The sequence below is a fragment of the Mustela nigripes genome, chromosome 14, assembly GCF_022355385.1.
Source record: "Mustela nigripes isolate SB6536 chromosome 14, MUSNIG.SB6536, whole genome shotgun sequence".
NCBI lineage: Eukaryota > Metazoa > Chordata > Mammalia > Carnivora > Mustelidae > Mustela > Mustela nigripes.
Genome location: NC_081570.1, coordinates 99,161,739 through 99,187,843, shown reverse-complemented (window position 1 = coordinate 99,187,843; position 26,105 = coordinate 99,161,739). Strand labels below are relative to the sequence as shown.

General features: G+C 48.9%; 1 protein-coding gene across 1 annotated transcript in view; it reads right to left on the bottom strand.

Annotated features, from left to right (window-relative positions):
- Window positions 1-598: 598 nt before the first annotated feature.
- VANGL1 (VANGL planar cell polarity protein 1) overlaps window positions 599-26,105 on the bottom strand; it is a 52,416-nt gene continuing 26,909 nt past the window's right edge. Inside the window, exons 5-8 of the mRNA XM_059375832.1 lie at window positions 14,693-14,826; window positions 13,073-13,205; window positions 11,971-12,205; window positions 599-7,741 (exon numbers count right to left, since the gene is read on the bottom strand). Coding sequence (XP_059231815.1) covers window positions 7,481-7,741; window positions 11,971-12,205; window positions 13,073-13,205; window positions 14,693-14,826 — 763 coding nt within the window. The 3' untranslated portion in view covers window positions 599-7,480. The remainder of the gene's footprint in view (window positions 7,742-11,970; window positions 12,206-13,072; window positions 13,206-14,692; window positions 14,827-26,105) is intronic.

Genomic DNA, 26,105 nt, shown 5'->3' with positions numbered 1-26,105 from the left:
TTACAAAAACAATCCAATATTCACTCCCCCTCACAAATCCAGGGTCTGACACTTTTCTTCTCCTTTTCTTGATTCAAAGACCTTTATTCACTTGCTGATTTATTCAAAAGGCCCATTTCATCTTCATTTTTAGACCCTAAGATTTTAATTTTCAGTAATCTATTCATTTAAAACATTCTCTTGAGCATAAAATGATTGCAACAGATAGTTTTTGTTACAGTGACAATCCACTTTCTGATTCAATCTATAACAATCAGCTTGGTTTTCATAGAAACTTGATAGGTTGTCTTTTTAAAAAATATTTATTTATTTACTTGAGAGAGAGACAGAGAGAATGAGCGGGAGGGGCAAATGGAGAGAAAATCTCAAGCAGACTCTCACTGAGCGTGGAGCCCAATGTAGGTCTCAATCCCAGGACCCTGGTGATCATGACCTGGGCTGAAAGCAAGAGTCGGATACTTAACCAACTGAGCCCCCCAGGTGTCCCTTGATGGGTTGTCTTTAAAAGGGTATAAAAATTATACAAGAGTGAAAACCCTCCGTAAAAAAGCAAACAAATCTTTGGATTGAAATAATCACATGAGAAAAAGAAACAAAATCCAATTTGGGATTTCAGTTTATTTTTCAAGTTGTACGGTATAAAAAAATGTAACATGTAAAATGTTTTACAGTCAGTTGGGATGGGGGATCCAAAAGGGGACCAAATAACTTGGCTGCCAGGTACGCCATGTCAGTTGTAAACGTTAACATTCTTACTGTTGGATGTCACAATGAGAAGACATTTCATAGCATACACCGTATGAATGTTCATAAACGTGCTGACGCAGATAGTTGCTGGTAGAGTCATTCATTTAGATGTTTGAAATGCCTCAACAGGGCCCACTACCCATTTATGCAGGTAATCATACTCAGACTTTCTCCGACATATATGGTGACTGGAGAAGAGACTGACAAGAACTGCCCCTCCTGGTTATAAAGTGCAGTATTAACTACTAAGGAAGAACACAAAGACCTCTGGCCACATCTTTGTTCAAACAGTGCTGATTCCATCAGATAGAAAATCATCAGATGATTTTGTCACTGAACTTTCTGGGTTCGAAATCCAGAAGTGAAAAGTTCTTTCAACACAAAAGCAGTTGTCCAATGAATTTCTCTGAAGAAGACCTGATTCGGGTGTCCCTGGCTTCTCCCTAGCATCGTGGTAGAGGAACGGGTCATTCATAAGGCGATTTATGTCGATCACCCCAGTGAGCCAGTATCTACCCATCCTCACTCTGGCTAGCATTCTGGACTCTCCACAATAGTTGTTCTCATAAACAACTGCTTGGAAATCACATTTGGCCAATGTTGTAACTCAAGGGTCTCAGGGTAGCCTGCTATACATAACTAAAGCCCACAGCGAATCCATCATAAAAATAAGGCATTACCACCACCGTTGGAATTTTACGTTCCTTTTTCTTTTCTTAAGAATGATGAACAGCATTTAAAAAAAAAATGAACAACATTAAGTGGACATTCCATTATTTCTATGACTGAGGGGTACTAGCAAATGAAAAGCCACTGCCACCTCTTTCTACCTGGCCCCTGGAATGGTGACAATGTGCAACTGTCTAAATTCCCTATGATGCTGAGTTAAACTAGACTTGTCACTCACAGACCAGCTGCCTGGGTCCCATTGCTAATTCCCTGAGCAATAGTCACTGGGCCTCAGAGAAGAAGCTTCCCTAGGCTTTGGGCTTTTGGGGGATCTTAACAACTCCTAAGTGATCAGCTCCTTCAGAATGAAAGCTCACAGTACAAGGTAAAGCACCGATAAATAGAAGCAAACAAAACCCAGACAACTGTACATTCAAATATTTTTATGAATTATTTCAGTGCCAAAAGAAATGTCAAAGACACTCTTAGAAGTCTGGGGTTTGTCACATTTTGTTCCCCAGGCTTAAGATGAGTAAGTACTTTTATCCCACTAAGGCAAAACATTGGTGTTTTTAAGCCACAAGATAAATTTTAAGATTTTTTTTATCTTATATAAATTGTAGATTTTTATTATATATAAAAATTATATAAATTGTAGATTTTTTAGTGTCGTATTAGCTGTGACTTTCCGGTTACTGCTTAAGAGGTCAGAAATCTGTTGTTCTAATGGGGGAACTTGAAAACAATCCATTCAAAAGATTTATTTTACAGGTGAAACAAGAAAATTGGGCTATCTAAGTAGAAATGGGACAGGGCCTGGCAACGGAGAGTCACAGAGTCCCCAGATTCTATTTTATGAGTTTTATCATTCCCTTTCTACCCTTTGACAATCTGCCCTGATTCCAAATGAGCAGCCACGCTGAGAGATGTATCATCTTCGTTTTCCTGTGCTCCACGCAAAGTGAACAGCAGGACAGAAAGAGGTGGTTTGTGCACAACAGGATGAAACTTCAAAGACCTCAGAAGAGAGGAAAACCGTGTTTTCAGACTTCTGTTTTATGTCTGTTAAAACTCTTGAGGGCAAACGTGGGGGAAAACGGTAGGCTGCAATTGCTTGCTGAGAACACGTAGGTCAAGGAGGGAGGCCAGGGGACCCCCGTTCCAGACCTGGGAAGGGGCTGGACATGCAGGTGCTCCCTCTCCCGCTCTAACCTGGGAAGCCGAGCACCAGAAAGAGGCTTCCTCAGCTTGGGAAAAGTCCAGGTCCGCCTCGGCTCAGCTCCCTATGCCTAAGACCCCAGATGCCCACCTGCCCAAGCCAGCAGGGGCAGGGCAGAGGGTGAGAGGGGCCAAAGCAAAGGCTGGCTGCTGAACCATAGTCCCTGGGTCTATCAGCAGGTGTGGTGCTGGCGGGGCTGGTTTTCTGGGGGGAGGGGCATTCTCAGGTTCTTTCAATTAGAAATCCTGAAAAATCTGCCAGCATACTGGAGAGGTTTCCCCTGGGGGCCACAGCTCTGGTGTAAAGTGCAAGAACAGAAGGGATCCCACCACCTCACCCTAGGTTCTGAGTCCAGGTTAAGTGTCCTCACGTTCCTTCCCCATTTTCCAAAATGCCAGATCATTTAGATCACACCTCAAGGCACAGTGAGCAATGGGCTAGAATCACATTAGATTTGAAATCCCGTTCAGGAGCCATGAGATGCGAGACAAGTCCCCCCCTCTCTGATGGTCCCCTTCCTCACCTGCTTAGTTGAGAGAACCCTGCCTCAAAGGACTTCACGTTCTGGAACAGCACCCAAACACACAACAATACCAGATAAATGTGTGTTGCTACCATTCTCTTCTTTGTTTGAACAGAATACGTTTTGTCAAAAACATGACCTGAAGTCTGATTGTGTTGGCATCTGCTTGGCTAAAGTACAACACACCGCCTTCAGCTTAGAGTCTAAACTACCTCAGTTCACTGCTGCACTGAACACCATTCAAGGACTGTGCTATGGGCTTCAGAACAGTTCGTATTTTATTTATGATGGAATAGGACAAGGTTACATCATAAATTCACAGTAGTGATTTATTATTTTTTTTGTAAGAAGATCCATAAAGCATAAATGCTACCCAGAAATACTTACATCACTTTATAATCGCAGGAAGGATCTCTGCTGGACTACTTAATTATGTTAATGTTTCTGTGCTACTTTTAGTCATCAGTCTTATGGTTTTCTTTGTGAAGCTCAATTTTTAAGTTATATTGAGAAATATGTAGTAAGGCTTTCAGGGTAGTAAAGTTGGAGCAATAATTATGACAGAGCTTGACCTTTCTCTGATTCTTGTGTTTTCACCTCATAGGGTCCTGAGGCAAGAGTCTAATGGATTGCCTGCGGGACATCAAGCTTTCCAGAAGACTCTTCTCTGCTAAAGCTATTTATTCCTGGGGAGAAGCCAGTGTCATGGAGGGAAAGGAATAAGAGGAGCCAAGGGAGAAGTAAACTGGCTTTAGAGCAGCCTTCCAAAAGATGGGTGCCATTAGGAAATCTCTCCACCATAGGACACAGGGTAGAAACACAGACACTCATCCATACAAACACATGCGGAAAGTTACCGGTTGACATGACACCCACCAGCGACAGGCGACACAGATGTTCAGATGGCTAACATAATATTGGTAATTACACTCAGGGCCATGCACACATACATGGAAATGCATACCCACCAAAAAGTATGTGCCCCTATTTGGGGAGCCTGAGTCCTGAGCCCCACAGGACTCAGCCAGAGGGGGTGTGAACCAAGGACCCGATTCTCTTGGTTTCACAGTGTGACTAACAGCTCCCCTGGTGTAGGTGTGGGGTGAGTGAGGAGGAGCAGGGTAATGACATCTGCCATACCGACGGGCAGGGGGCTTGTCACAGAGCTACAACAGCACTTTCGAAATACGTGCATGCAAAATGAAGAGAAGTCTCAAGTATGGTGATGGGTGGGGGGACACCCCATCTCATCTCCCTCGCACCAGCCCAGCCACCTCCTCCCCACGGAAAAGGAGCTCCAACTCCAGCAAACAACCCAGTGCGATGTGCACATGCACACAAACACACAACACACCAGGGAGGCGCAAGCTCCACTTGTGCACAGAATTCATCCTGTCTGTAGATTCGAAAGTGAAGGACAGAGGGAGAAGGGGGATGGTGACAGCTGGGCAAAAACGTGCTCAAGCATTTTCTCAAGGGCTTATATTAGGGTGAACTTTAGCAACGGTATTCTGCGTTTCGACTTCACTGATCACGCAAAGGATGGAGATATAAAACCTTAACTTCCCTTTCAACTCAAAGCATGCAGACATTTTAACATTCAGTTCATGGATGATTAAAAATTATCACCACCTTCAGAAGGATACACCGAGGAACCCAAGTTAGCCACTGGTTAAAACACCACCAGGGGAGAGAGTGATCTCCGGCGGGCGCTCCTGATTCGGGTCTTCTACTCTGAACATTTAACAGTCACGTTTTAATAACTTAGGTTGAAAGTTATAGAAAATCTATAAACATTTAAGGCAAATGAAATCTTGCCTCCTCCACTGTTAAGTCTCATATATTTTACTAGCCCTAGGGCAGCTTACCCACTTTCCCAAAGAATGGCCGATTTGGTTCCAAGCACTGAAATAAAAATGCATCGTTTTCGATTGGGTGATGCAGCTTTCTGAAACCTTAAATCTTTTTAATGCCATTTACATTGTTCCCACTGCACCAGTAACTCAAATTATCAAGATTTTGAAAGTGCAAAGGCTTTATACAAAGATCCTGCATTTTATTTTGTTAGGCTTTCAAAAGGGACTCGATACAAAGTCAGTGTAAAAAAATCGATATCCAATTTAAAACTGAAACAATAATTTCAGAAAGTCTGACATTCTCCTATGCAAAGACTGGGGGAGAAAGAAGAGGGTAGAGAGAAAATAAATTCCTTAATTTAAACCTTTCTTCACCCTGCTGGGAATACCAGCAGCAAAGCAATGACTCCATCTTAACCCCTTCTGGTCGGGTAACTTAAGACAGGGCTGGAAGCACAGTATTTTAGAATGCAGATAATAGTGTCGCCATGAACCACATGTTCTGTATCTGACCTACAAGAAGTACTCAGAGCATCCCCAGCAGCTGTGCCCTGATGCAGAAGCCTCGGACACACACAGTCTGGGGCATGACAACCGGGACCCAGGCGAAGTCCCATATGCTTTCACCATTCCTTGCCCAATCTCCCAAAATGTGTTTCCTGAGAAAGACATCATCAGCATAAGGAATGTCTAGTTCAGAAACTAAGAACAAAAGCACCACGGTTCCACGGTATGCTTTCCATAAACAGAACCACGCAGTTAACATAGTGCATCTTGGCTCCACGCCACACCGACTGGCTCCTCCTTTCTTCTGTTCCAACACATCTGTTTGAGCTGCAGGCTGTTGGTTCAAGAGTGCTGTTTACTTTTGCAGGTACAGGTGTATTACAAATATCCAAAGCCTGTTTTGATTTTTAAAGAAGATACACAGATACCGCAGCACTTCTGGAATGCCCAAACCAGGCAGGGTGCTCGCAAACACGTAGAGCATTCTGACAGTGTCCTCCTTGTCTAATGTGAGGTGACTGGCTACTCCCGATTCTTGGGAAAAGCAAGGGTGAATACTCTGTAAAGGTTGGCCGTGGATACAGGAAGGCAAATGGAGGCACAGACAGGAACTCCCCAGTAGCCTCGCCACCTGCCCCCCAGGATCCCAAGATCGGCTCTCTCCCTTTCCTTTCCCCAAGCTCTGCTGCTTACCCATTCCGTCTCTCCACTTTACCAACCACTACAAGGACTTCCAACACCAGTGCCGAAGCTGCCCCTTCCCTCGTAGTTAAGTGGAAGAGGTCATGAGTTGCACAGTGATGGTGGTCAGAAATCGGGACCGGACAGCAGGAGCTGTCACTGCAGTGGACACTGTTTGGTCTCCCTGGGCAGGGCAGCTTGCCACAAAGCTTTGTGAGGACTTCTCTCCCCGGGAAATTAGAGGCTCCAAGCCACACCTGCCAGTCCCTGAGTCGCGGTGTCAGTCTTCCCCTGGTCCCTGCGAGCAGTGGGGAGGAGGAACTGGGAGAGGGGCTCCCAATGCACCCTAAAAGGGACAATCTGGCAGGCTGCTGTCCCTGTGTTCGACCTGGTTGGCATTCTGTGCTTCCCTAGGCAAACAAGCCACAGCACCCACAGGAGGCAGTGCACAGAGCCTGTGAGCACACTTGGAGAGCTGGGTCCTGGGCAGCTCTGCAGGCTGGGCTCCTCTGGCCAGGGCCATCAACCGGGTGGGGGTGCGGTGCGTGTAGGGGAAGGCAGATAGAGGGAGATGGGCAGGCCATCAGAGGGTCAGGAACGGGCTACCTGCTCAAACCTAGGGAAACAGGGCCAGAAACAGGACAGGTAGGTTTTCTCTTTGGGGAGAAAACCAAATAAAATCATTTAGAGCTGTCAAGTGATAGTGCACATTTTTCATTGTGACCTTTCTCAGTAGAACCTAAGGCAACAAAGAACAAAGATGAAGGCAGTTATTTCCGGAAGGGCCAGTGGCTCCCATGGGTGAAGTGTTACTGGACATTCACGTACACAAGCACCCATGTGGACATGTCGTGCCTGGTTTCCCGAAACAGAATGAAGACGCGTCCCCCAGGAGGTCTTACAAGGGGGCGGGCCAGAAGCAACAGGAGGCCGTGGCTCTGGACGAAAGGCGGGGACTAGCCACTGAAGGGCGAGGCTCCCGAGGGCCACCTGCTCCGCTTTGGTTTACAGCTGTTACAAAACGCCAGGGAACAGCTTCGCGAGAAGTCCCATCCACAAGAGTCAGATGTCGTCAGTCGCTTTTTTTCCAGGGCGGACATCCCCTGCTTCCTTCCAAGTAAAGTGCGGATGGTCGAAGGATACTGGTCTGTCATCTGCCAGTGTCAGTCAGCAATGAAGAATAATAATAAAAAAAGATGCCCTCTGGTATACATATATCTATATATCTATATATTCTTTTTTTTTTTTTTTTGTAATAAAGCCACAAATATAAAACTTTTAAACCGATGTCTCAGACTGTAGGCGAAGGACAAATTTGTGAGATTTGGGGTCTATGAACTCTTCTGAGAGGACAATGAATGGAATTTTCTTCACATTGACCACGAGGCTGAAGTCCAAGCATTTCAGGACGAAAACGATGCCATCCCGCAACCCGTTCGTCACAGCCTCGTCACTAACCAGTCTCCACTGCGTCGAGAGCCAGCGCTCCTTGTCATACTGCAGGGTGGGGCCCGCGCTGAGGTAACGTTCTAGAAAGGCCTGAAAAAGAGGGGGAAAGGCCATGAGAAAAGAACTAGCCCGCATCAAGGACAGCGACGGCAGCGGTGTACCCACCTAAACCCGGTGAAAATGTCTGCCACCAAACCGAGACGGAGCCCGGCTCATCGGGCCGTATTCCCATCAGGCGCTCCCACAGGAGTCCTTGTGGCGGAGGGAGGCCTCCGAGCACTTCGTCACTCCCCTCCACCAACTTCCAACTGGAAGCGGGGCTGGAGGGAGGGCTGGCACCTGTGTGTGTGTGGAGACTGTCTCCGAGGCACCAGCCCGGCCAAGCCATGGCCGCCCACGGTGCCTGCCACCGCTTGTACCTGTGCTGGGCCTGCCTGCTCCCACACCGACAGCTCCTCAGGGCAAGGGCAGTGCGCAGAGAGGCCCTCGAGAAGCGGAAGCTGAAAGTTAGGATATTCCTGCACGCATGCGCAAAAACGCACGCTCCGCCACTCACGGGTTGTGTGACGTTGGACAAGTCCTTTGACCACCCTGTAGCAGCTCCTCACGGGGCGGCAGCGAGGCTGACATGGCTGCCTCTAACCGTCTCATGGCACAAAGTAAGCCCAACGAGTGCGGGCCATGATGACTTCCTGTGGGATCAAGTGAGCACAGGCAGGCCCGAGCAGTGCCAAAACCCATGTGCCCGTCCCTCTCACGAGCCCCGTGCTCCAGCAGTGCTCACCTGTGGGAGGTCTCCCAACTCTCCACCCACCCACTGGTATCTGTTGTTCCTCCTGGGCCTTCCAATTCTCCTCAGACCACCCCCTGAACCTCTGGGCAGATTAACACAGCCTCCTCCAGGTGCTTATAATCGCTGGCCTGGCTCCCCCGTGACATTTACTGTCCTGAGGATCTCTGCGGATTTGCATGTTTGTCCCCGACACTGGAATTTACCCCCCCCCAACAGAAATTATTTTTTAAATCTGAATTTCCAGTGTGCCTGGACATAATAGGAGCTCAATGATGTATGTGTGTATTAAATCAATAGATGCTGGTTTAGTTGTAAGAAAAGAGAAGAAAAAGCAAGTCTGTGATTCAGTCAGGAGGTACTGGGATTTGTCACTCTGGTCCTAGACACAGGTCAAGGGCAGTTTCTACATGGTATCCCCTTCCATCCACACCTCACTGCTGCTGCCAACTACATTATTTCTGATCCATAAGCCTATATTCCAAGGCAGGAAGCAGAACCATGCCTAAACACACTTCTAATATAAAAATAACTCTTATGAATCCTAAGAAAAAGAAACTCAGCAATGAGAGAACTGAAAGTAGTAAGGTAATTTATAGGATACTAAATATTCATAGAAAATTAACAAAAGATGCTCTACCACGTTGATAACTCATGAAATATGAATTCAAACACAGTTTTTTTTTTTTTGGCCTCTTATGTGGGCAATGAGTAAAAAGAATGGTAACACCCAATATGTCAAGTGTGTGCAGGAAGTAAACAGAACTGTATCCCAGAGGCAAAATGTGAAAGAGTAACATCCCATGGAAGAACAATTTGGCAGGATCTCTACCTTTGATCTAGCTGTTCCTCTACCAGAAATTTCTCCTTTGGAAATACCTGCACAGATATACAAAGACGTATGTGAAAAACATACTCGCTGCAACACTGTTTAGACCAGGGGTTGGCAAACTTTTCTCTAACATAAATATTTTCAGCCTCACAAACCACACTCTGTCACTACTGCTCAACTTGGCCTGTGTAGAGAGAAAGCAGCCATAGACGATATGGAAATAAAAGGGTGGGGTTGTGTTCTAATAAAACTTGATTAACAAAAACAGCCAAGCCCTGGTTTAAACTACAGAAAGACATTAATCCAAATGTGCATTTTAAGCACTGGTTACACAAATCACAGTATTCAGCAGGATAAGATGCAGCTATTAAAGAGAATGAATTAGAACTGTAGGGCAGAGAGCTGGAAGTACTGACAGGGGAAAACACTGTAGAGATAGTTTTAAGTGAAGAAAGCAAGTTTCCAAGTTCCCGTGTGTGTGTGTGTGTGTGTGTGTGTGTGTGTTTGGTATGAACTCCCATTTGTGGTTTGCTTTTTTCCCACTCCTTCTTTAATCACACACACCCCTCTGAAAGCAAAAACTTTAGGGGAGAAGAATGGAAACTTCCCTTAGCACATTATAATTTCCTTTTCCTTTTTTAACTTTGTTTAAAGATCTATTTATTTGAAAAAGTGTATGCGCAAGCAGAGGGGGGAGAGGCAAATGGAGAGGGAGAGAGAGAATCCCAAGTAGACTCTGAGCTGAGCATGGAGCATGACATGGGGCTCGATCCCACGACCCTAAGTATATGACCTGAGCAGAAGGCTAGAGTAGGATGCTTAACCGACTGTGCCACCAAGGCACCCCCATTATATTTTTCTTTAATGCCTGGATTCCTACAAAGAGTATCAGTTATTTTTAATTCAGAAAAGTATACTTTTTTTTTAATGAAAATGAAAGCAACCAAGAACTAAAAGATCTTGAAGAAAGGAAAACAATGGCTTTTGTTCTACATGGTACAAGCAGGTATGCAGACATACTGTACTCATTGGAGATAAACTATTCATACTTTTTTGCATTCTGTTTTTGGTAACTTAATTCTTTTCTAAAGATTTTATTTATTTGACACACACAGAGAGAGAGATCACAAGTAGGCAGAGAGGCAGGCAGAAAGAGAGGGGGAAGCAGGTCCCCTGCTGAGCAGGCCTCGATCCGAGGACCCTAAGATCATGACCTGAGCAGAAGGCAGAGGCTTAACCCACTGAGCCACCCAGGCGACCCTGTAACTTAATATTCTAACAAAGATTCTTCTATTTTTAACAGGTGATACATGATAATTTATAAGCCACTGTTCTATTTTTTTTTTTTAAGATTTTATTTTTTTGACAGAGAGAGTGACAGAACACAAGCAGGGTGGACAGTGGGGAGAGAGAGGAAGAAGTGGACTCCCTGATGAGCAGGGAGCCCAATGCGGGGCTCGATCCCAGGACCCTGGGATCATGACCTGAGCCGAAGGCAGACGCCTAACCATCTGAGCCACATAGGTGCCCTACCACCATTCTACTTTTTTTTCCCCCCACCATTCTACTTTTAAGTTATGTCCAGTTTGGAGTTATTCCAGATCACTTTGCAAAAATCAACTTCATTATTATTTGTGCATGTGTCTGATTGTGCTGAGAGCTTATTCTAGAAGAGGGATTATTAAGTCAACGAATATGGAAACCCTTACAGATTCTTACTGAATATTTCTGTATTGCTTTCCTAAGGGTTGTTAATGGTGACAATGCAACCATATGCTGTACATGTACAGGGAGCATCTGAACATGGATCCTTGTAACAAAAACCACTCCACATGCATTATAGGCGAAGCTCATTTACTCTCTTCCACGTGATCAACATGTCATGTTGCCATATCGAATATAATTTTCACACAACAATGCAATCAGGTAGATACTACTATTCTCCCTGTTTTATAAAAGGAAACAAATGTAGAGTGACTTCTACAAAGTCATGACCCAATCAACTGGTGGAGCCGGGAACTCAAGCATCCCCCCAACCCCTGATTGCAGGTCATTTGCTCAGCCTTACTCTATTCTGCTTCCTTGGCCCCATCACTCTCTCAGCTACATGGCTGTTTCTTGCAATCTCCCTAAAAGTGTACTCATATCGTAATTCAAGAGGCCAAGTAAAACTAACTCTTTGACGTCCAAAATGCCTAGGAGAGTGATGGCATCATTTCACCACTAAGAACAGCCATTTATCCAGACCTTACCACATGACAGGCACAGCTTGAAGCCCTTCACGTGAACTATCTCTTTTATTTCCCACCACGACCCAGTGAGGTAGGTATCACAACCAGCCCCCATTTACAGGGTAGGAAAGGGAGGCACAGAGCCATTAAACGATCTGCCCACAGCAGCGACCAGCTTGTACGGGGAGGAGCCAGGCTGGAACGCGTCAGCTGGGCTCCAGAACACACAGAGTGCCAGAGTGCCCCTCCCTGCTGCCTCTACTGCCTCTAGGTGGAAGGCTTCCCTGTGCTTGAATCTAGAGGCTGTCGAAAGGCAATTGCAAAAACCGGTGGCACCCAGATAATATAAAGTAAGTAGGAACTGGCCATCCTCCTGAGTCAGGGCTTTAGAGAAATCCTGGAGTCCATTGCTCCTGAGCACAACCATCGACAGGTGACACCTGCCAAGCTTTGTGGCGAGTCGCACCTTGGGGGTCATGCTGTTGGTGATGCAGAAGGCCAGGTGCTGCAGGATGCTCTCCATGCTGTGATAGTGCTGCTGCCGGGTGGTCCGCAGGTACTTCTGCAGAGCTCGGGCCATGGAGGGGAAGATGGCCTGGGCCGCCTCCCGTGGGTCCATCACCTCCCCTGGGGCTTTCTGCTGCTCTTCGGCCTGGAGACGCTGGATGTGGATGAAGGCCTCCTCCACCGCAACCACCAGCCTGGAGATAGGGGGGCGACGAGACGGTCACCAGGATGGGGCCTGCTGCAAGGCTGGACGACATTCAGGGGCTGGAGGGCCTCCTACCCACCTCTGTGTCCCAGCCTGCTGCCAGCTAGCTCACCCGAGGGTCCCCTCCATTATGGCCCCTCCAGATGGCTGAGAGGGGAGGAAGGGAGGAAGGAAGGGGGGGGCAGGGGTGAGGGGGAAGGAGCCCTGGGACTAGGAGATTGACCTCTGTTCTCAATTCTGCCACTACAGGGTTTGGGGACTCACTTCAATCCTTCCATCTCTACAGTGAAGGATTAGATGAAAACAACTCTAAGATTCCTCAAAATCTGGCCATAAAAGGCTCTGCACACACTGAGAGGTGGCTGGTGACACAGAAGAAGCCTTGCAAAGCAGCACAGCCGTAGCCCCCTCAATTAAGCCACCCAAACAGCAGCCCCTGGGAAAAAGGAAGGAAAAGGCCCAGGATACAGGACGGAAACCAACCTGGTCCGCTTCAGTTAACACGATCAGAACCTGAGAGCCAGCAAGGGACTAGGGGAGGGCTGGGGGCGGGGAGCATCAAAGTGTGGGGTGTGGGCCAACAGCTTCAGCATCAGCTGGGAATTTGGAAGACATGCATACTCTGAGGCCCAACTCCAGCCCCACTGAAGAGGGAGTAAGTCATTTTTGCAGGTGGGGCCCAGAACCTCAGATCTGTGCTTTAATAAGCCCTCCTGGTCCCGCTGGCGCATGAGAAACAATGGAGCAGGATACAATCCTAAGGTTTACACACTCAGATTTCATTCTTGTGGTAAAAAAATTAAAATTCCCCTATGACAGGGTGTTAGTGTCGGGGGCGGGTGCGCGGGCAACAGACCTCGCTCTCCGCTTCTTCACCCGCCGCTCGTGCTCCGCCTCTTCATAATACAACTCATTGTGGCTTGAGTCTCTGCGTCGAGCAGCTGCTGCAATCATGGCCCGGGACTGACCAGTGGCATTGTTACTGGGGCCTTTGGGGAAGGACAGTGGAGGAAGAACAGCTTTAATGCCATGGGGCTGCAAAACAGAGTAGGAAATGAGTACCACGGTCTGTCGATACCGTCCACCCAACCCCTGAGAGGCACATCCACCCATCTCAAAGGAAACTTCCAGAAGGGCGAACAGCACTCCTGCCTCACATTTGCTATGCTCATGAGAGGAAGGAAATCTCCCCCAAAGCCATGTCATCTGTGGAAATGGAAAAAGAACTCAGAAGGAGAGGAAGAATGCCGGGCCATGAAAATGTTGGCCAAATATAACACACAAGAGAATGCTGAAGATGTTACTCACCATCTGTTACAAAAAGTTTCAGTTTGGCCATAAGGTAGCTGGAGCATCACATTTCAGCAACAAGACAATGAGCGAGAATGAGAGGGAAGGGGAGAACAAGGACAGAGAAAAAAGAAAGTCAAAGGACATGGAGACACTGGTTACGCACAGGACGAAAAGCCATGCTGGACTCTCAACGGTAGTCACAATGTTTCATTAAAAAATAAAATACTTGAGGACTCACAATATGGCCCATTTGTGAATACAGACTTAGGACTCCCCACCCTGTTCCCCTGACCACAGATCGCCTTAACTTTGAGAAGGACAAGGCAGATCCCATGCTTTCTTCTGTATCAACTACTTGGTTAATGATGTGGTTTCGCTGGTGGGAATTTTCAGTTTTCAGATCACAGGTGAAATTTACTAGTCCTCTGGGAATCCCAACTGAGCATACATCTCATAAAGCCTCCGCCCACCCCCAGCCACCCCCGCCACAATGGGGAGGATATGGCCACTAAAAATTGACACCATCCATGAATCACTTGACTTGCTAACAATAGGATCCTCTTCTAGGGTCCACAAAGCCCTTGCCCTGACCCAAGGCACCCAGCAAGAAATGACACTGTGTCCTGTTTCTCGCACTTAACTATCTGATAGCCTGAAATGCAGCTCTGACGTCCTCAGCCTGGCCTCTGGCCTCCTGCCACCCACTCAACCCCAGCTCCTGGCCAAGATTGAGAAATCTAAGTATCTCACCAGATGCTGAACTACTGAGAGCTACAGGCTTCATGGATCTAGGGAGCTGAATCCTTGGGTAACTTATCCAAAATTTGAAAAGCAGCTTTCCATAGATGTTCCCACCAAGAGGCAGGAAACACACATCACTATTGTTTTCAATCAGAAAACCCTCAAATGAATGAACCTCCCACATGTGTAGACTGCAAATCAACATTCCTCTGAAAGTATGTTTGCTGAAAGAGAGAGAGAGAGAAAGAAAGTAAGAAAAGGAAAACAAAAGAAGAAAAAAGAAAAGAAAAGGAAAGAAAAATTGTTCTGCAATGAGAATGTATGATAGAGACAGACACTGAGGGGAAGAAGAACCAAACGGACCACAGAGTTTAAGCTTAAGAGTTGTCCGAACTGTGTGCCCCGCACCCACCAACCTCAGACACCATTTCAAGGCACGTACCATCTACATTGTAGACTTTCAGCCCGGCCATGTGCTTGGCTGCCCGGAATTTGGAGGCTGTTAGGAGATTGGGGTTATAGATGGTGAAATCTTTATAGTAATTTTCCAGAACCACCAATGCTGCTCGCTGGATACTGAGAAAAGAGGGCAAAATTAATGCAATGCTTTTTCATTGAAGAAGCAGGTTCTAAGTGACCAATAAATAAATAAATAAAATAAAATAAAATAAAAATCCTCTTTTGGAGTCCGATAGAACAGCAGAGTACCACGGGCAGCCACTCATAATGTCTCCAGGATGAGAACTTCAAGGTGAGACTGAGTTCAGTCATCAAGTGGCTTCTTGGCCTTCTCCCAGGATACGTCATGAGCCATACCCCATCTGGCTAATAGTTGAGAAAGGAATCAGGTTTAGGCCGCACAGAACTTTCCTATTTTCCAAGTTTACAAAAGAGGAAACTGAGGATCCCCAAATGGTCGAGAGAATTAGAGGCGGTGGCAAGGCTAATGGGTGAAAGAACAAAGTGTAGATTCAGATTCTCAGGTTCCAGGGCAGGGTCTCCCCATAGGCCTCATGACCCCTGCTGTAAGGAAGGCTGGGATTTCGTTTCTCCATGGATCAGAACTAACTACAAGCACACAGGGCAGAAAACACATGAAGGAAGCTGGCTGCAGACATTAATGAATCCTGATCCCTCCTCTGAGTTCTGTCCTCTCTGCCCCAGGCCAGCTGGAACTCGCTCTTTGAAAGGAAGCAAGACCCCCTTCCCAGTCCTCAGCTGAAACTTCGATCTTTCTTGTCCCTTGGACGCCAGGGGTGTACAGAGAGGACCCTCTGCTCTAATGTCCTGCAACCTCTCCTCTGTCACCTGTTTGGCCCCTCGGACAGCAGCAGAGAAGCAGAGAGGAGGTAACACCGACACACATCACTATTGTGTGGGAGGGTGGAAAGGGAAGGTGCCCCTACTCCCGACTGGTGGCTAAAGAACTTGCTCTTGGTCGTGGATGCATGCCACTCACCACTTGAAAGAGAGACCTGTACTCATGAGGCATGGGTTTTCATGTACCGTCTTGTCTGACTTCCACAATCATTCACAGTAAGAAGACCGAGGTTCGAAAATCTCTGACCGGCACACGGCATGCATACCAAACCGAAGAGCTGGAACTCTAATCTGGAATCGCAAGGCTCTAGCCTGTGTTCTTCCCCTGCAATGTGTGGCTTCTGTGGGGCAGTGGACGTACCCACACCAGCCCCACAAATTTTCTTTGTATCTTGTCCTTGATATTCTCCCTCCCAGGCCTTGCTAGATGGGTGCGGTGACAAAGATTACTTACAACAGCCCGGGTGCCAGGACAGGGCTGCCTTCTGTGCCTGGATGACTGCCAGAACTCTCCACGTGGCTCAGGGATTCTCACATCACACTGAGACCATACAGGGTCTAAGCTAACAGCAGGACGCTCTGTCAACCCACCACTCAGCTCCCCTGGTTTAGCATGGAGTCCTGCAACAAATCTAGAAGTCAATCAGCTAATCTCCTTGAGAGCAGAGTCACGGCAAAGCTTTCTCACTTACATCCCGACAGTCCCTCCATCCATGATCAGGGCTCAGATGCTTAGTATCAACCCTGATACGTACACTCATGAGGGGAGGTGGTGGTGGGGGGCGGGTGGGGGTGCTGGGGATCTGGCGAGACTCACCCTGTATAAGGGAAGTAGAAGAGTCCTGAGGGCAAACCCACATTTTGAAAGCCCTCATCATTTAGCGGCTCATTGTTGCGGCCACAGTGGAGCGCCCCCATCTGCCCAGCCCTGGGAGTGCAAAGATACGATGCAAGGAGCTGCTCCTTAGCCTGGCAGAGATCCTAAACCCAAGGGAGCTAACTGGAATGCACGTGCGCTGGGGTAGCAGAGAGAAGAGCTCCAGAACACCCAGACTCGGGAGGGTGCCAGAGCAGCCCCCCTGAGCAAAGAAGTGGTCCCTGAGTTGAGGTTTTGTGGCAAAGTCCCTTCTGTTCCCATGCAAGTCTGCCCTGTGGCTTTCAGCTTAGCACGGCCCCATCTCCTCCTTGACCTCTGACTCTGGTAATTTCCAGAGTGGGGCGAGCATTTCTTCTCCACCACCCCCTTCCCTCCAGAGACTCTCCAGGGCCTGGGGACACGTGCACACTCACAAAAACTTGCCCTCGTAGGCACCATCCCACCTCCTGCCCGTGCATCTCTGGAGGCTCTGGGCCTAGTGAGATAAGACGCCCCTCCTCACTGAAATGTCCCCGTTTATGCACAACAGACATGCTGGGGTGCACATATTTCCTCCCACATTCCCACATGGACATGAAAACCTCTCTCGGCTCCTGGATTCCAGCAGAGAATTATCGCCCTGATCAAAATTTGAAAAATTGAAAGGCCACTCAGAGGTTATTCTCAGGCCCATCTTCAAAGCAAACCCTCTTGTGGTTGCTGGGTTTGGCTCTTCTGTTCAGCCAGGCCACAAAGAGGAGCCCAGGGGAGCCTACTAGCCCAGCCAGGGCCTGCTAGGCGGCTGAGAGAAAGCTGGATGGGAGCCTGGTGGCTCTATTTCCCAACCTCTCCTCCCCAAACCACAGACAATGCACTGTGCTGCCCAGGGAAGGGGTTTCTGTCCATGCCTGGCTCTGGCAGGCCTTCCCTTGTAAGGGTGCACACCCCACACCCTGCCCCCTTCGAGGACAGGGCTGCAGGCAGATGCTCTCCACACTGGGGCAAGTCTGAGGAACCCCTCAAAGCCCAGCCTTGCCAAAGCCCCAGTGGCACCGGGGAATGCTCCAGGATGGGGCAAGAGCTGCTGATGTTATGTGTGCAGGTCTCACAGCCTTCAAGAACCTTCGCTCGGGGGAACTGAATAAGGGTGAAAAGTCAGGCAGTGCTCCCTTCCTCCAGCACTGTCATCTCCACAGATGCATCAGAATTTTCCAGAAGCAGCCATGGACCTGGCCAGCCCCTTGGGCTGACAAGTGAACGCAGGAGCTGAGGGACTCTCCCGGGAAGTTTAGAAATGCATCTAAGAGAGCTGCACACCCTAACCTATGGGAAACTGCACAACACCCAACAGATCTAGCAACATCAAGGTATGAGAAGCTTCATGCAACAGAAAACAATGCATAACTGAAGTACCCAACTTAAAATATATATATATATATGATTGTGAAATTTGGATTAAAATACAATATGCCTTTTTTCATGTTTTTAAAGAGAGGAAGCTATACATGAAAAAGCCTTGCTAGTGACTCAGGATGAATGTTCACACTTTAATCATGAGCTGTGCGACACAGGCAGCCCAGCAAAGATGTCAGCCCCCACAGGAGACAGAGGCCACCTGTTCCCACACCCCACGATGCAGGGCAGTATGAGCACTCAGCTGTTTCTTCACATCCTTTCCATATTCCCTGACTATGGCGATCAGAGTCCTTCCCAGAGGCCGTCAATCTACCTGCCTCTGGCCATCATCTTTCCATTCTCATATACCCTCAGCTTGGGTATAAACAGGGAAAAGGGCTTTGAGAGACCCAAGTGAGGAACTCTGCTCCAGCTAAGTGATCCCCGCTGTGGCATGGGAGTCTGTGAACTGTGTCAGTCCAAGGCCGAAGGTCTTTTTCATTTCTGTTCTGGATCCTGATTCATGCTGTGAATTGACTGAGTTTGTCAGATACCTGACTGCAGGTTCAAAGGAACTTCCTACTAATGTATCATTTGGCTCTTCAGTAAAAGAGCAATTCAGCACCCACTGAAGGGACAGTCTGCCAGGCACCCAGCATTGGCCTCAGCCATGGCTCACAATGCCAGGATGCAGGAGTACCCTTCTTCTCGGCCAATGTCAAGGTTCAGTATCTTCCTGCCTCTGTTCTTCGCCACCTTCCAAATGCGGTGTCTTCCAAGGCCAAAGCAGGCCCGATTTCTTTGGGGAAGCCTTTTCTAACTCTCTGGCCCCCTAAATGCACAGCACCAACAGCCCCCACACAGGACTTGAGAGGTCTTCAAGCATGTTATTCTCTCTCTAAGGCAAGGCCCTGTGCACAAGGGACACTTCCTACAACTTCCCCCAAGTATACTCCCTGGCTCAACTTGTTCATGTAGGAAACCCTAGAATTCCAACATGTGTAGGATTAGTCCTAAGCATGCCTTTCCTAAAAACCATGAGGTTTCCAAGGCAAAAGGGGCCTCAGGGATGGGGAAAAGCAAATCCTTTAACTAGTCCTAGTCTCTAGACCAGATCATCTCTGGGGAAGGAGGGAGGCAAGAAAAAGCAAGTTGGTGAGAAACCTGCCACCTCTCTTATCACCATCCGATTTCGAGAAACAGTAATCTGACTAAACCATCCTTATACAGAAACCCCATATAATAGGCAGGTGGAGCCTGATGTACAGATTACAGACGTGGCCCCACCAAAACCCCACGGCAAGGAGCACTCTCCCAAGACAGAGAATGCTGAGCTCAATTAATACCGTGTTCCAGCCCACCCACCCATCTCCCTATCCCGGGACATACCCCTTCCCAGACCACAAACAGCTGCGGAAGCCAGTATGGTGATACGCGGGGCTGTGACAGGACTTTGTGCAGAAAGACGTGCACATGTAAGACAATCGCGTGAGGCAATATCTAGTGTCAGAAGAAGCTAATGTTACCGCCCGTGTGAAAGCAAGCCCCTCAACTCTGCCCGGCCTGGGCTGATCCCAACTTGAACTTGTGCACAAGACAGGCTGGCCATAGATCAGCACAGAGTTGTAGCAGTTCAACAACCACATTTCAGTGTGAGACTCATCGCCGACCACACTGCCCGAGTGGCCTAGTCTCTTTTTAGGACAAAAATGGTGGAATGAGAAGGGTTGTGGCCTTTTGTGTCTTATCAACCAGGAAAACATTTCCAGTGTTGTTGACAACGGTCACACGGCCACCACGGCAACGGAGACGAGGGGCTCTTGCTCACGCTGCAGCCGAGAGAAGCACCTCCAAACGGAGTTCGCATTTGAGTTCATAAAAACCTGAAAGACATGTTTTTGAAAGAGGAATTCTGAAAACCAAAGCCAAAACCGAAAGAGTATCCCCTGTGTCCACGCTTCCTGCAGTCCCGTGCATGTCTGTTGTGGGAGGAAGTATGCACAGAGCGAATGGCACCAGACAGCTTTGCCTGACAGAATTGCCCCAGACAGCATGACTCTTGCCTCTACCATTTATTCTTTGAACTTGAATACATTATAATTCTGTTCTCCAAACCTCTGATTCTATGTCTGTAGGATGGGAAGAACAATACCGAAAGCCCTGCTATAAAACTAAGCTGGCTCCAAGATGCTCAACTCTATAAAATGTATCACTGAAAGGTCAACGAAATGACTGGGGCTGGTGTGGGTAGCGGGTCAGAAGTTCCAGAGATAGACAGCAACAGCCAAATACGCCAGGCGCTGGCCAGAGCCTGGTGTCAGCTGGGGCAGTGAACTCCCGAGCCAAAATATCAACCGGGGCAAATCTAAATTCTATGACTTTCCGAGGCTTCAAGGTCAGTTGGCATTGAGGTTGGGAAAAGTCCCGGAGACTTGGGAGTCCACTTCTACTTTCTTGCTCCCAAGGAGGGAATGTTTTAAAGGTGTGTGTTAAAGATTAAATGAGATACGGTATTCCCAAGCACCTGGCCCAAAGCAAATGGCTCCTGTATGGAAGCATGACGAGCATACACCTCCAGGTATGCTGGGGAGGCCCTCTGTCCCCAAGTGTTCCTGCTCTATCCCCTCAACTCAGCGCCCACCGTGAGGGCACTGCCACGGGAAATGAGCCAGGGCAGATGCCCTCTGCACTGCTTTGTTAGTGAATCAACCCTACGCTCTCTGTTTCTATGCAGTGCTTCCTGACCACTCTCAGCAGGCTTGGTATAAACAGGCCAGCCTCAGACTCAGAAGGCCAAGATCCCAGATCCGCTCCTGCTCCCGTATAGCCCCGAAGAAGTCATTGCCCGCTCTGGGCCTGTTTCTTGGTCCGTGATGGATGGAGGCCACTGACTGCTGTGTGTGGATGTCGGGGAGAGCCAACAGAATCATGCCAGGGAACGTGTTTATAAACTACAGGGCATCAGGCAACTACAAACGGTCATTTGGCAGCAAGAGAAGAGGCTGCTGGCGGCTAGATTATTCCTACAGTCTCTGGGCATAAAAGCATGACCTCAGCTCCACTTACATGGAATCACAAACTTTTACTCTTCAGAGAACGAAGAGAACCTTAGTTCTCACCCAGGAGGAGACACAAGAAGCAAAGAAATCAGGGTCCAGATAGGTCAAACTCCCAATCCATGTACTGACTCCCTTGACAACAGCCCAGACAGCCGCCAGCCTCTCGTGAAAAAAAAAAAAAAAAATTCACTCTCGCTTGGCCTTGGGATGACCCTTCTCAAAGTTCTAACCAGTGGTCCACCCACAGCTTCCTTCTGGACCCCAAGCCCCCTTTCTTGTGAAGGCTCACCAAATACTTGAGGGAAACAATTGTGGCCATTTACCTCCCCCCTTTAACTCTCTTACTGTGCACAGAAGAACACGGAGGCCTATAAAAGCATGTGGACATGTGTGCACAAAATACACGCCTGCACACACATGCATACGCACACGCACACATAAGGAGTTATTTCATCCACCTTTCCCTGGATTTGGTTGTAGCCTCCACAATTAACACACGCTATTAAGGGACGCCTGGGTGGCTCATTTGGTTAAGCAACCAACTCTTGATTTTGGCTCCGGTCACGATCTCAGGGTCCTGAGATCGAGCCCCGTGCTGGGACCTGAGCTCAGTGCAAGAGTCTGTTTGTCCCTCTCCCTCTGCTCCTCTCCCTACTCTCTCTCTCTCTCTCACAAATAAATAAATAAAATCTTGAAAAAAATACATGCTATTAAAACCAAAACATTCATGGTTCAGAGCTCAGGCAGTCTGAGACCCTCATACTTCACAGCCTTTACTGTCTCCCAGGGCAGCGAGAAAGGCTATCTCTCTCTGTGACAGGGCCGGATGGGGAAGCCTCATTCTGACTTTAGCCAGGTCTTTTCTAATATTCATTTGCCCTCTTTGGCTCTGCCAACCAAAAACAGCTTTCTTTATGCGTGAAAAACATGGAAGCATCTCTTACATGTCAACACCCCACATAAATGCCAGCTACCATGAAGCTGATCACCTCAGTGTGTGCTGACAGGAAAGTACTGAAGAGACAGAGCTCTAGTCACAGTAAAATCTGCAAAGGCCTGCTTTCAGGGCAAGTACTCATTACCTTGCGAGGCACCGAAGCATGCTGACACCCAAAAATCTTAACCACCAGTCTCTCCAACACCATTCACAGGCCAGTATGAATTAAGAGCTCCAGCTAAATCCCAAGGACCTGGATATAAATGTGAAGAGAACCTTGAGAGGCGTTAAGGTCCCGTTGGTGTGATGATCCCCCACCCCCACTGGGTTGGGACAGAACATGTGACCGGGATGGGGGCTTCAGGGGTAAGATCTGCTGAGGAGGTGAAGCTGAGTTTTCCAGTTAAGTCTTAAATGATGAATGATGGCCACACCGTGTGGACATGGACTGTAAAGCCACTTCCAGGCAGAGGAAGCAATGCGGGCAGAAGCAGGCTGGTGTAAAACCATCCTCCTCAATACCTTCAGTAAGAGTGACAGGGCCGCACTGTTGAGTCACAGAGCAGCTGTGAGAACCTGCTATAGTGGGATGAAGAGCATGTCCCCCAAATCCACGTGCATACCCACAACCGCAGAAAAGGATCTTCACAGACGTGAGTGCGCTAAGCAAAGGTCATGCTGGTGTCTACTAAGAAAAGGAGACACAGGCAAGAACACCATGTGGCGACAGAGCACAGATCACAGTAATGAGGCCGCAAAACCAAGGAGAGCCGAGGATGGCCGGCCACCATCAGAAGCTAGAAGGACAAGGCAGGGTTCTTCCCGACACGCTCCAGAGGGCACATGGTCCTGCCACTACCGAGATTATAGACTCCTAGCTTCCAAAACTGAGAGTGAACACTGGTTTTGTTTTTACTTGTTTTAAACATTTATTTGAGAGAGAGAGAGAGAGAGAGAGCAATTGAGAGAATGAGTCGGAGAAGGAGCAGAAAGAGAGGCATGCCCCCCGCTGAGCAGGGAGCCTGACACGGGGGGCTTGATTCTGGGACTCTGGGATCATGACCCAAGCCGAAAACAGATGTCACCCAGGTGCCTGAGAGACCACTGTTTTAAGCCACCTAGTGTGGTATCCTCTGCTACAGCAGCTTTAGGAAATGAACACACGTGTATTTAGGGCCAGAAGGACGGAGGCAGGTCAAGGGGAAGGAGGCTGAGAGGCTGGCAAAGGAGAGAGGGGAGAGAGGGCGGGACAGACACAGCGTGTGGGCGGGAGACAGGGTGAGCGGGCCGTGAAGACCCAAAGGATGGCAACAGTAAAGGTTGCCGGTGCCAAGGCTTCCTCCTCTCCTACTCTCCAAGGTGTGCCTGCTCCTCGGACTGCATTTTAGGCCCGAAGCCAGGGTCTTCGAGAAAACTCTAGAAGTTTCAGCATTTTACGAAAACTCCCAATGCAGGCAAGCCAGCTGATGGACCCAGTTTTATCTGACTGACCTCTCCCTGGAAGAGACAGCAAGACTGCCACATGGATGTGCGAGCTTCACTGGCCCCTGGACGGAGAGATCAAGTGACTTCAGGGTGACCAGGAGTTGGGACAATTTGCAGCAATGTTCATGTGAGTCTCAGAGACGCGAGTATAATTCACCCCCAAACGCCACTGCTGCCTCTGCTGGGAGGCCAGCCCACACGTTTTGCATCTCCGGGACCTCCTACCTTTTAATTAAAATGTTTCTCTTGCAACTGCCTTTGGGGATGTGGATTCCATGAGTCCCACACAGATAACAGGCAATGAACACCTTGGAACTTGAGGGCAGGGAGGGGCAAAAATGAAGCATGGCTTGTGTCTACTGACAGAGCTGGATTAGATGGCACAAAGACCTGGGAGGCTAGATTTTTGGGGACTCTGTCACAATAGGCCAAGAGGGACATAGACCGGTGCTTGAAATCTGGGGACATGAGGCAGACTGACAGAAGACACAGAGATGGGGCCCTGTCCTGCCAGGATGGCCTGTGGAGGCCCTTCTCTAGGCCGCATGGATTCCCAGGGGGGCCCCGGCCTGCAGGCTCCCCAGCTCCATGGAGTGGTCACTGAAGTGCAACCTAGTTCTCTGAACCCATATTCATAGGCTGCCAAGTGGCCCTGGCCTGGGCACTGAATACGGGGCTGCAGACAAGCCCTGCATGGCTTCCCCACCAGGAGAGAGACCAGAAGCTGGGAATATCAGCTCTGACAGCTTAGAGGAGGTAGAGTCAACAGGAGTTGGTCACCGTGGAATGGGCTCGAAAGCACCATCTGGGGAGCTCTAGAGCACCTCCCTCTGCACTTTATTGTCCCTGATGAAGGATAATACTGGAAAATGCCCTCTAAGGTCAGTCAGACCACACTGAGAACATGTCCAGAGGAGACCCACTCTGTCTTGCCCGGGGAGTCCGTGAGGCTGAGAAGGAGTAATGGCTACAAGCACCGGCCTGGTGGTTTCAGGGACTAAACAACAGAAAGCTGTCCCACATGTCATACTTTCTGCCTGAAATGCCTCCATCCATGGGGCAGTTCTGCGTGTGGTGTCCACCCCGAGGCAGCCTCCTTCGAGCAGCTGATCCCATCATGGCCGACTGTCCACCTGACGGCCTTTGCCACAGCAGAGATGCTGCCAGACGTGAGAAATGCTCCCTGTGAGTGACAGGTTTGGCTATTGCCACGGTCCACCTGGAGAGCCCACAGCCACGCGGCCAGGGCCCAGACCCCACTGCGCAGCCACCTCCCTGCACCATCCAGTTCGGCTGCACCTGCCCCGCCTGGGATGGAAATGCAACTTTCTCGATGGTTCCAGTGACTGTGCTGAATCACGCCAGATAAACATCAAAGACAAGTGGCTGCTGAGGGCTCTCGAAGACCGAGATTGAGACAGGAACTAAGGTTCCTCCAGACCCACCCCGGATGCTGGCCTGGCATTCTCTCATCTGGCCTCACATTTCTCACCGGCAGGACTTCTGGTTTTGGGGAGAACCACAGAAGCACGGCATGAAGAGTCTGGAGTCTGAGGGCAGCCAGCCTGGGCAACTGGACCCCTCTTGGCAGGGACTGAGCCAGAATGGGCACAGAGCAGAGCAGGACAGGGACAGCAGACCCCTGTCCATTGGCATTCTTGAGGATTAGCAGAGCTAGTCACACACTACATCAGATCACACCCATCAGTCCTCGGGGAGACACACAGGATGCTAGGCCCTGTCTGTAGTGGGAGTCCTGCGGGAAAAGCAACAGCACACTCTCCAGGGTATGGGATCCATGGCCCAGCCACCTGTGGCCCCGGCTCTCTGGCCATCAGTGGCTGAGCTCTTCGAGGGGTGGCTCCTCTGGGCCTTGGAGCGAGCCTTCTGGGCAGACAGCATTCGAGGGAAGCCTTCCCAGCTGCAGTGGCTGCCAGGAGGCAGCTGTGCAAACACACAGGGATGCAGTGTCCAGCACCTTCTGCTCTCATTACAGCCACTTTGAACAGGCACCTTGTGGCCAAACCACAAACGGCAGCTCTGTGCCCGCCCTCAAGGTTCTCCCACAGCAAAGCTGATCTGAGCAGAAACCTTTCCACTCTACCCTCTTCTGCTCTTTTTTTTTTTTTTTAGCCCTTGCTTTTGGAGGGGGTAGGAGTGAAGACCGTCATACATCTTTACTGAAAAGCAGTTAAACAAAACAGGCGTTTCTAAAAGTGAAATTGTGTATGAGACCATGATCGTAAGTGACATGAACCCAAACCTCTGGCGGTCATTTAAAAACACCGCCCCACTTCACAGCCAATGGTGCTGGGTCCTCCCCAAACTGTGGCTGCTGGTCTTGAACGTGGGAGGGAGGGCCCACAGCCCAGCGTGACAGACCGATCTCACTGGTCATCACTGACTTGGGTGGGTATCACTTGACCCAGAATCACAGACATAAGATTTCAAGGGGAGCTGGACTTACCCTGGAATTACTGGATTAACCTTAATCTCCCCTGGAGATGCTCCCTTTCTCACTTCTAACCAGAAAACCAAAGTACATTCTAGAGAAGAGGGGCTCCCACTCAAGCTGGGAGGACGCAGGCGTGAGCCAGAGAAGGATAATATGAGCTCCGTTTCATCAGGGTTGAACTGTGCCCACTGATCCCACGGTTTCCTGGGGCTCTGGGGTCAAGGGTCACCCGTGTATACTGCCCCTGTCTTAGCTTGGGCTGCCATCACAAAATACCACAAACTGAGTGGCTGAAACAACAGAAACTTATTTTCTTCCAGTTCTGAAGCCTAGAAGTCTAAGATTTAG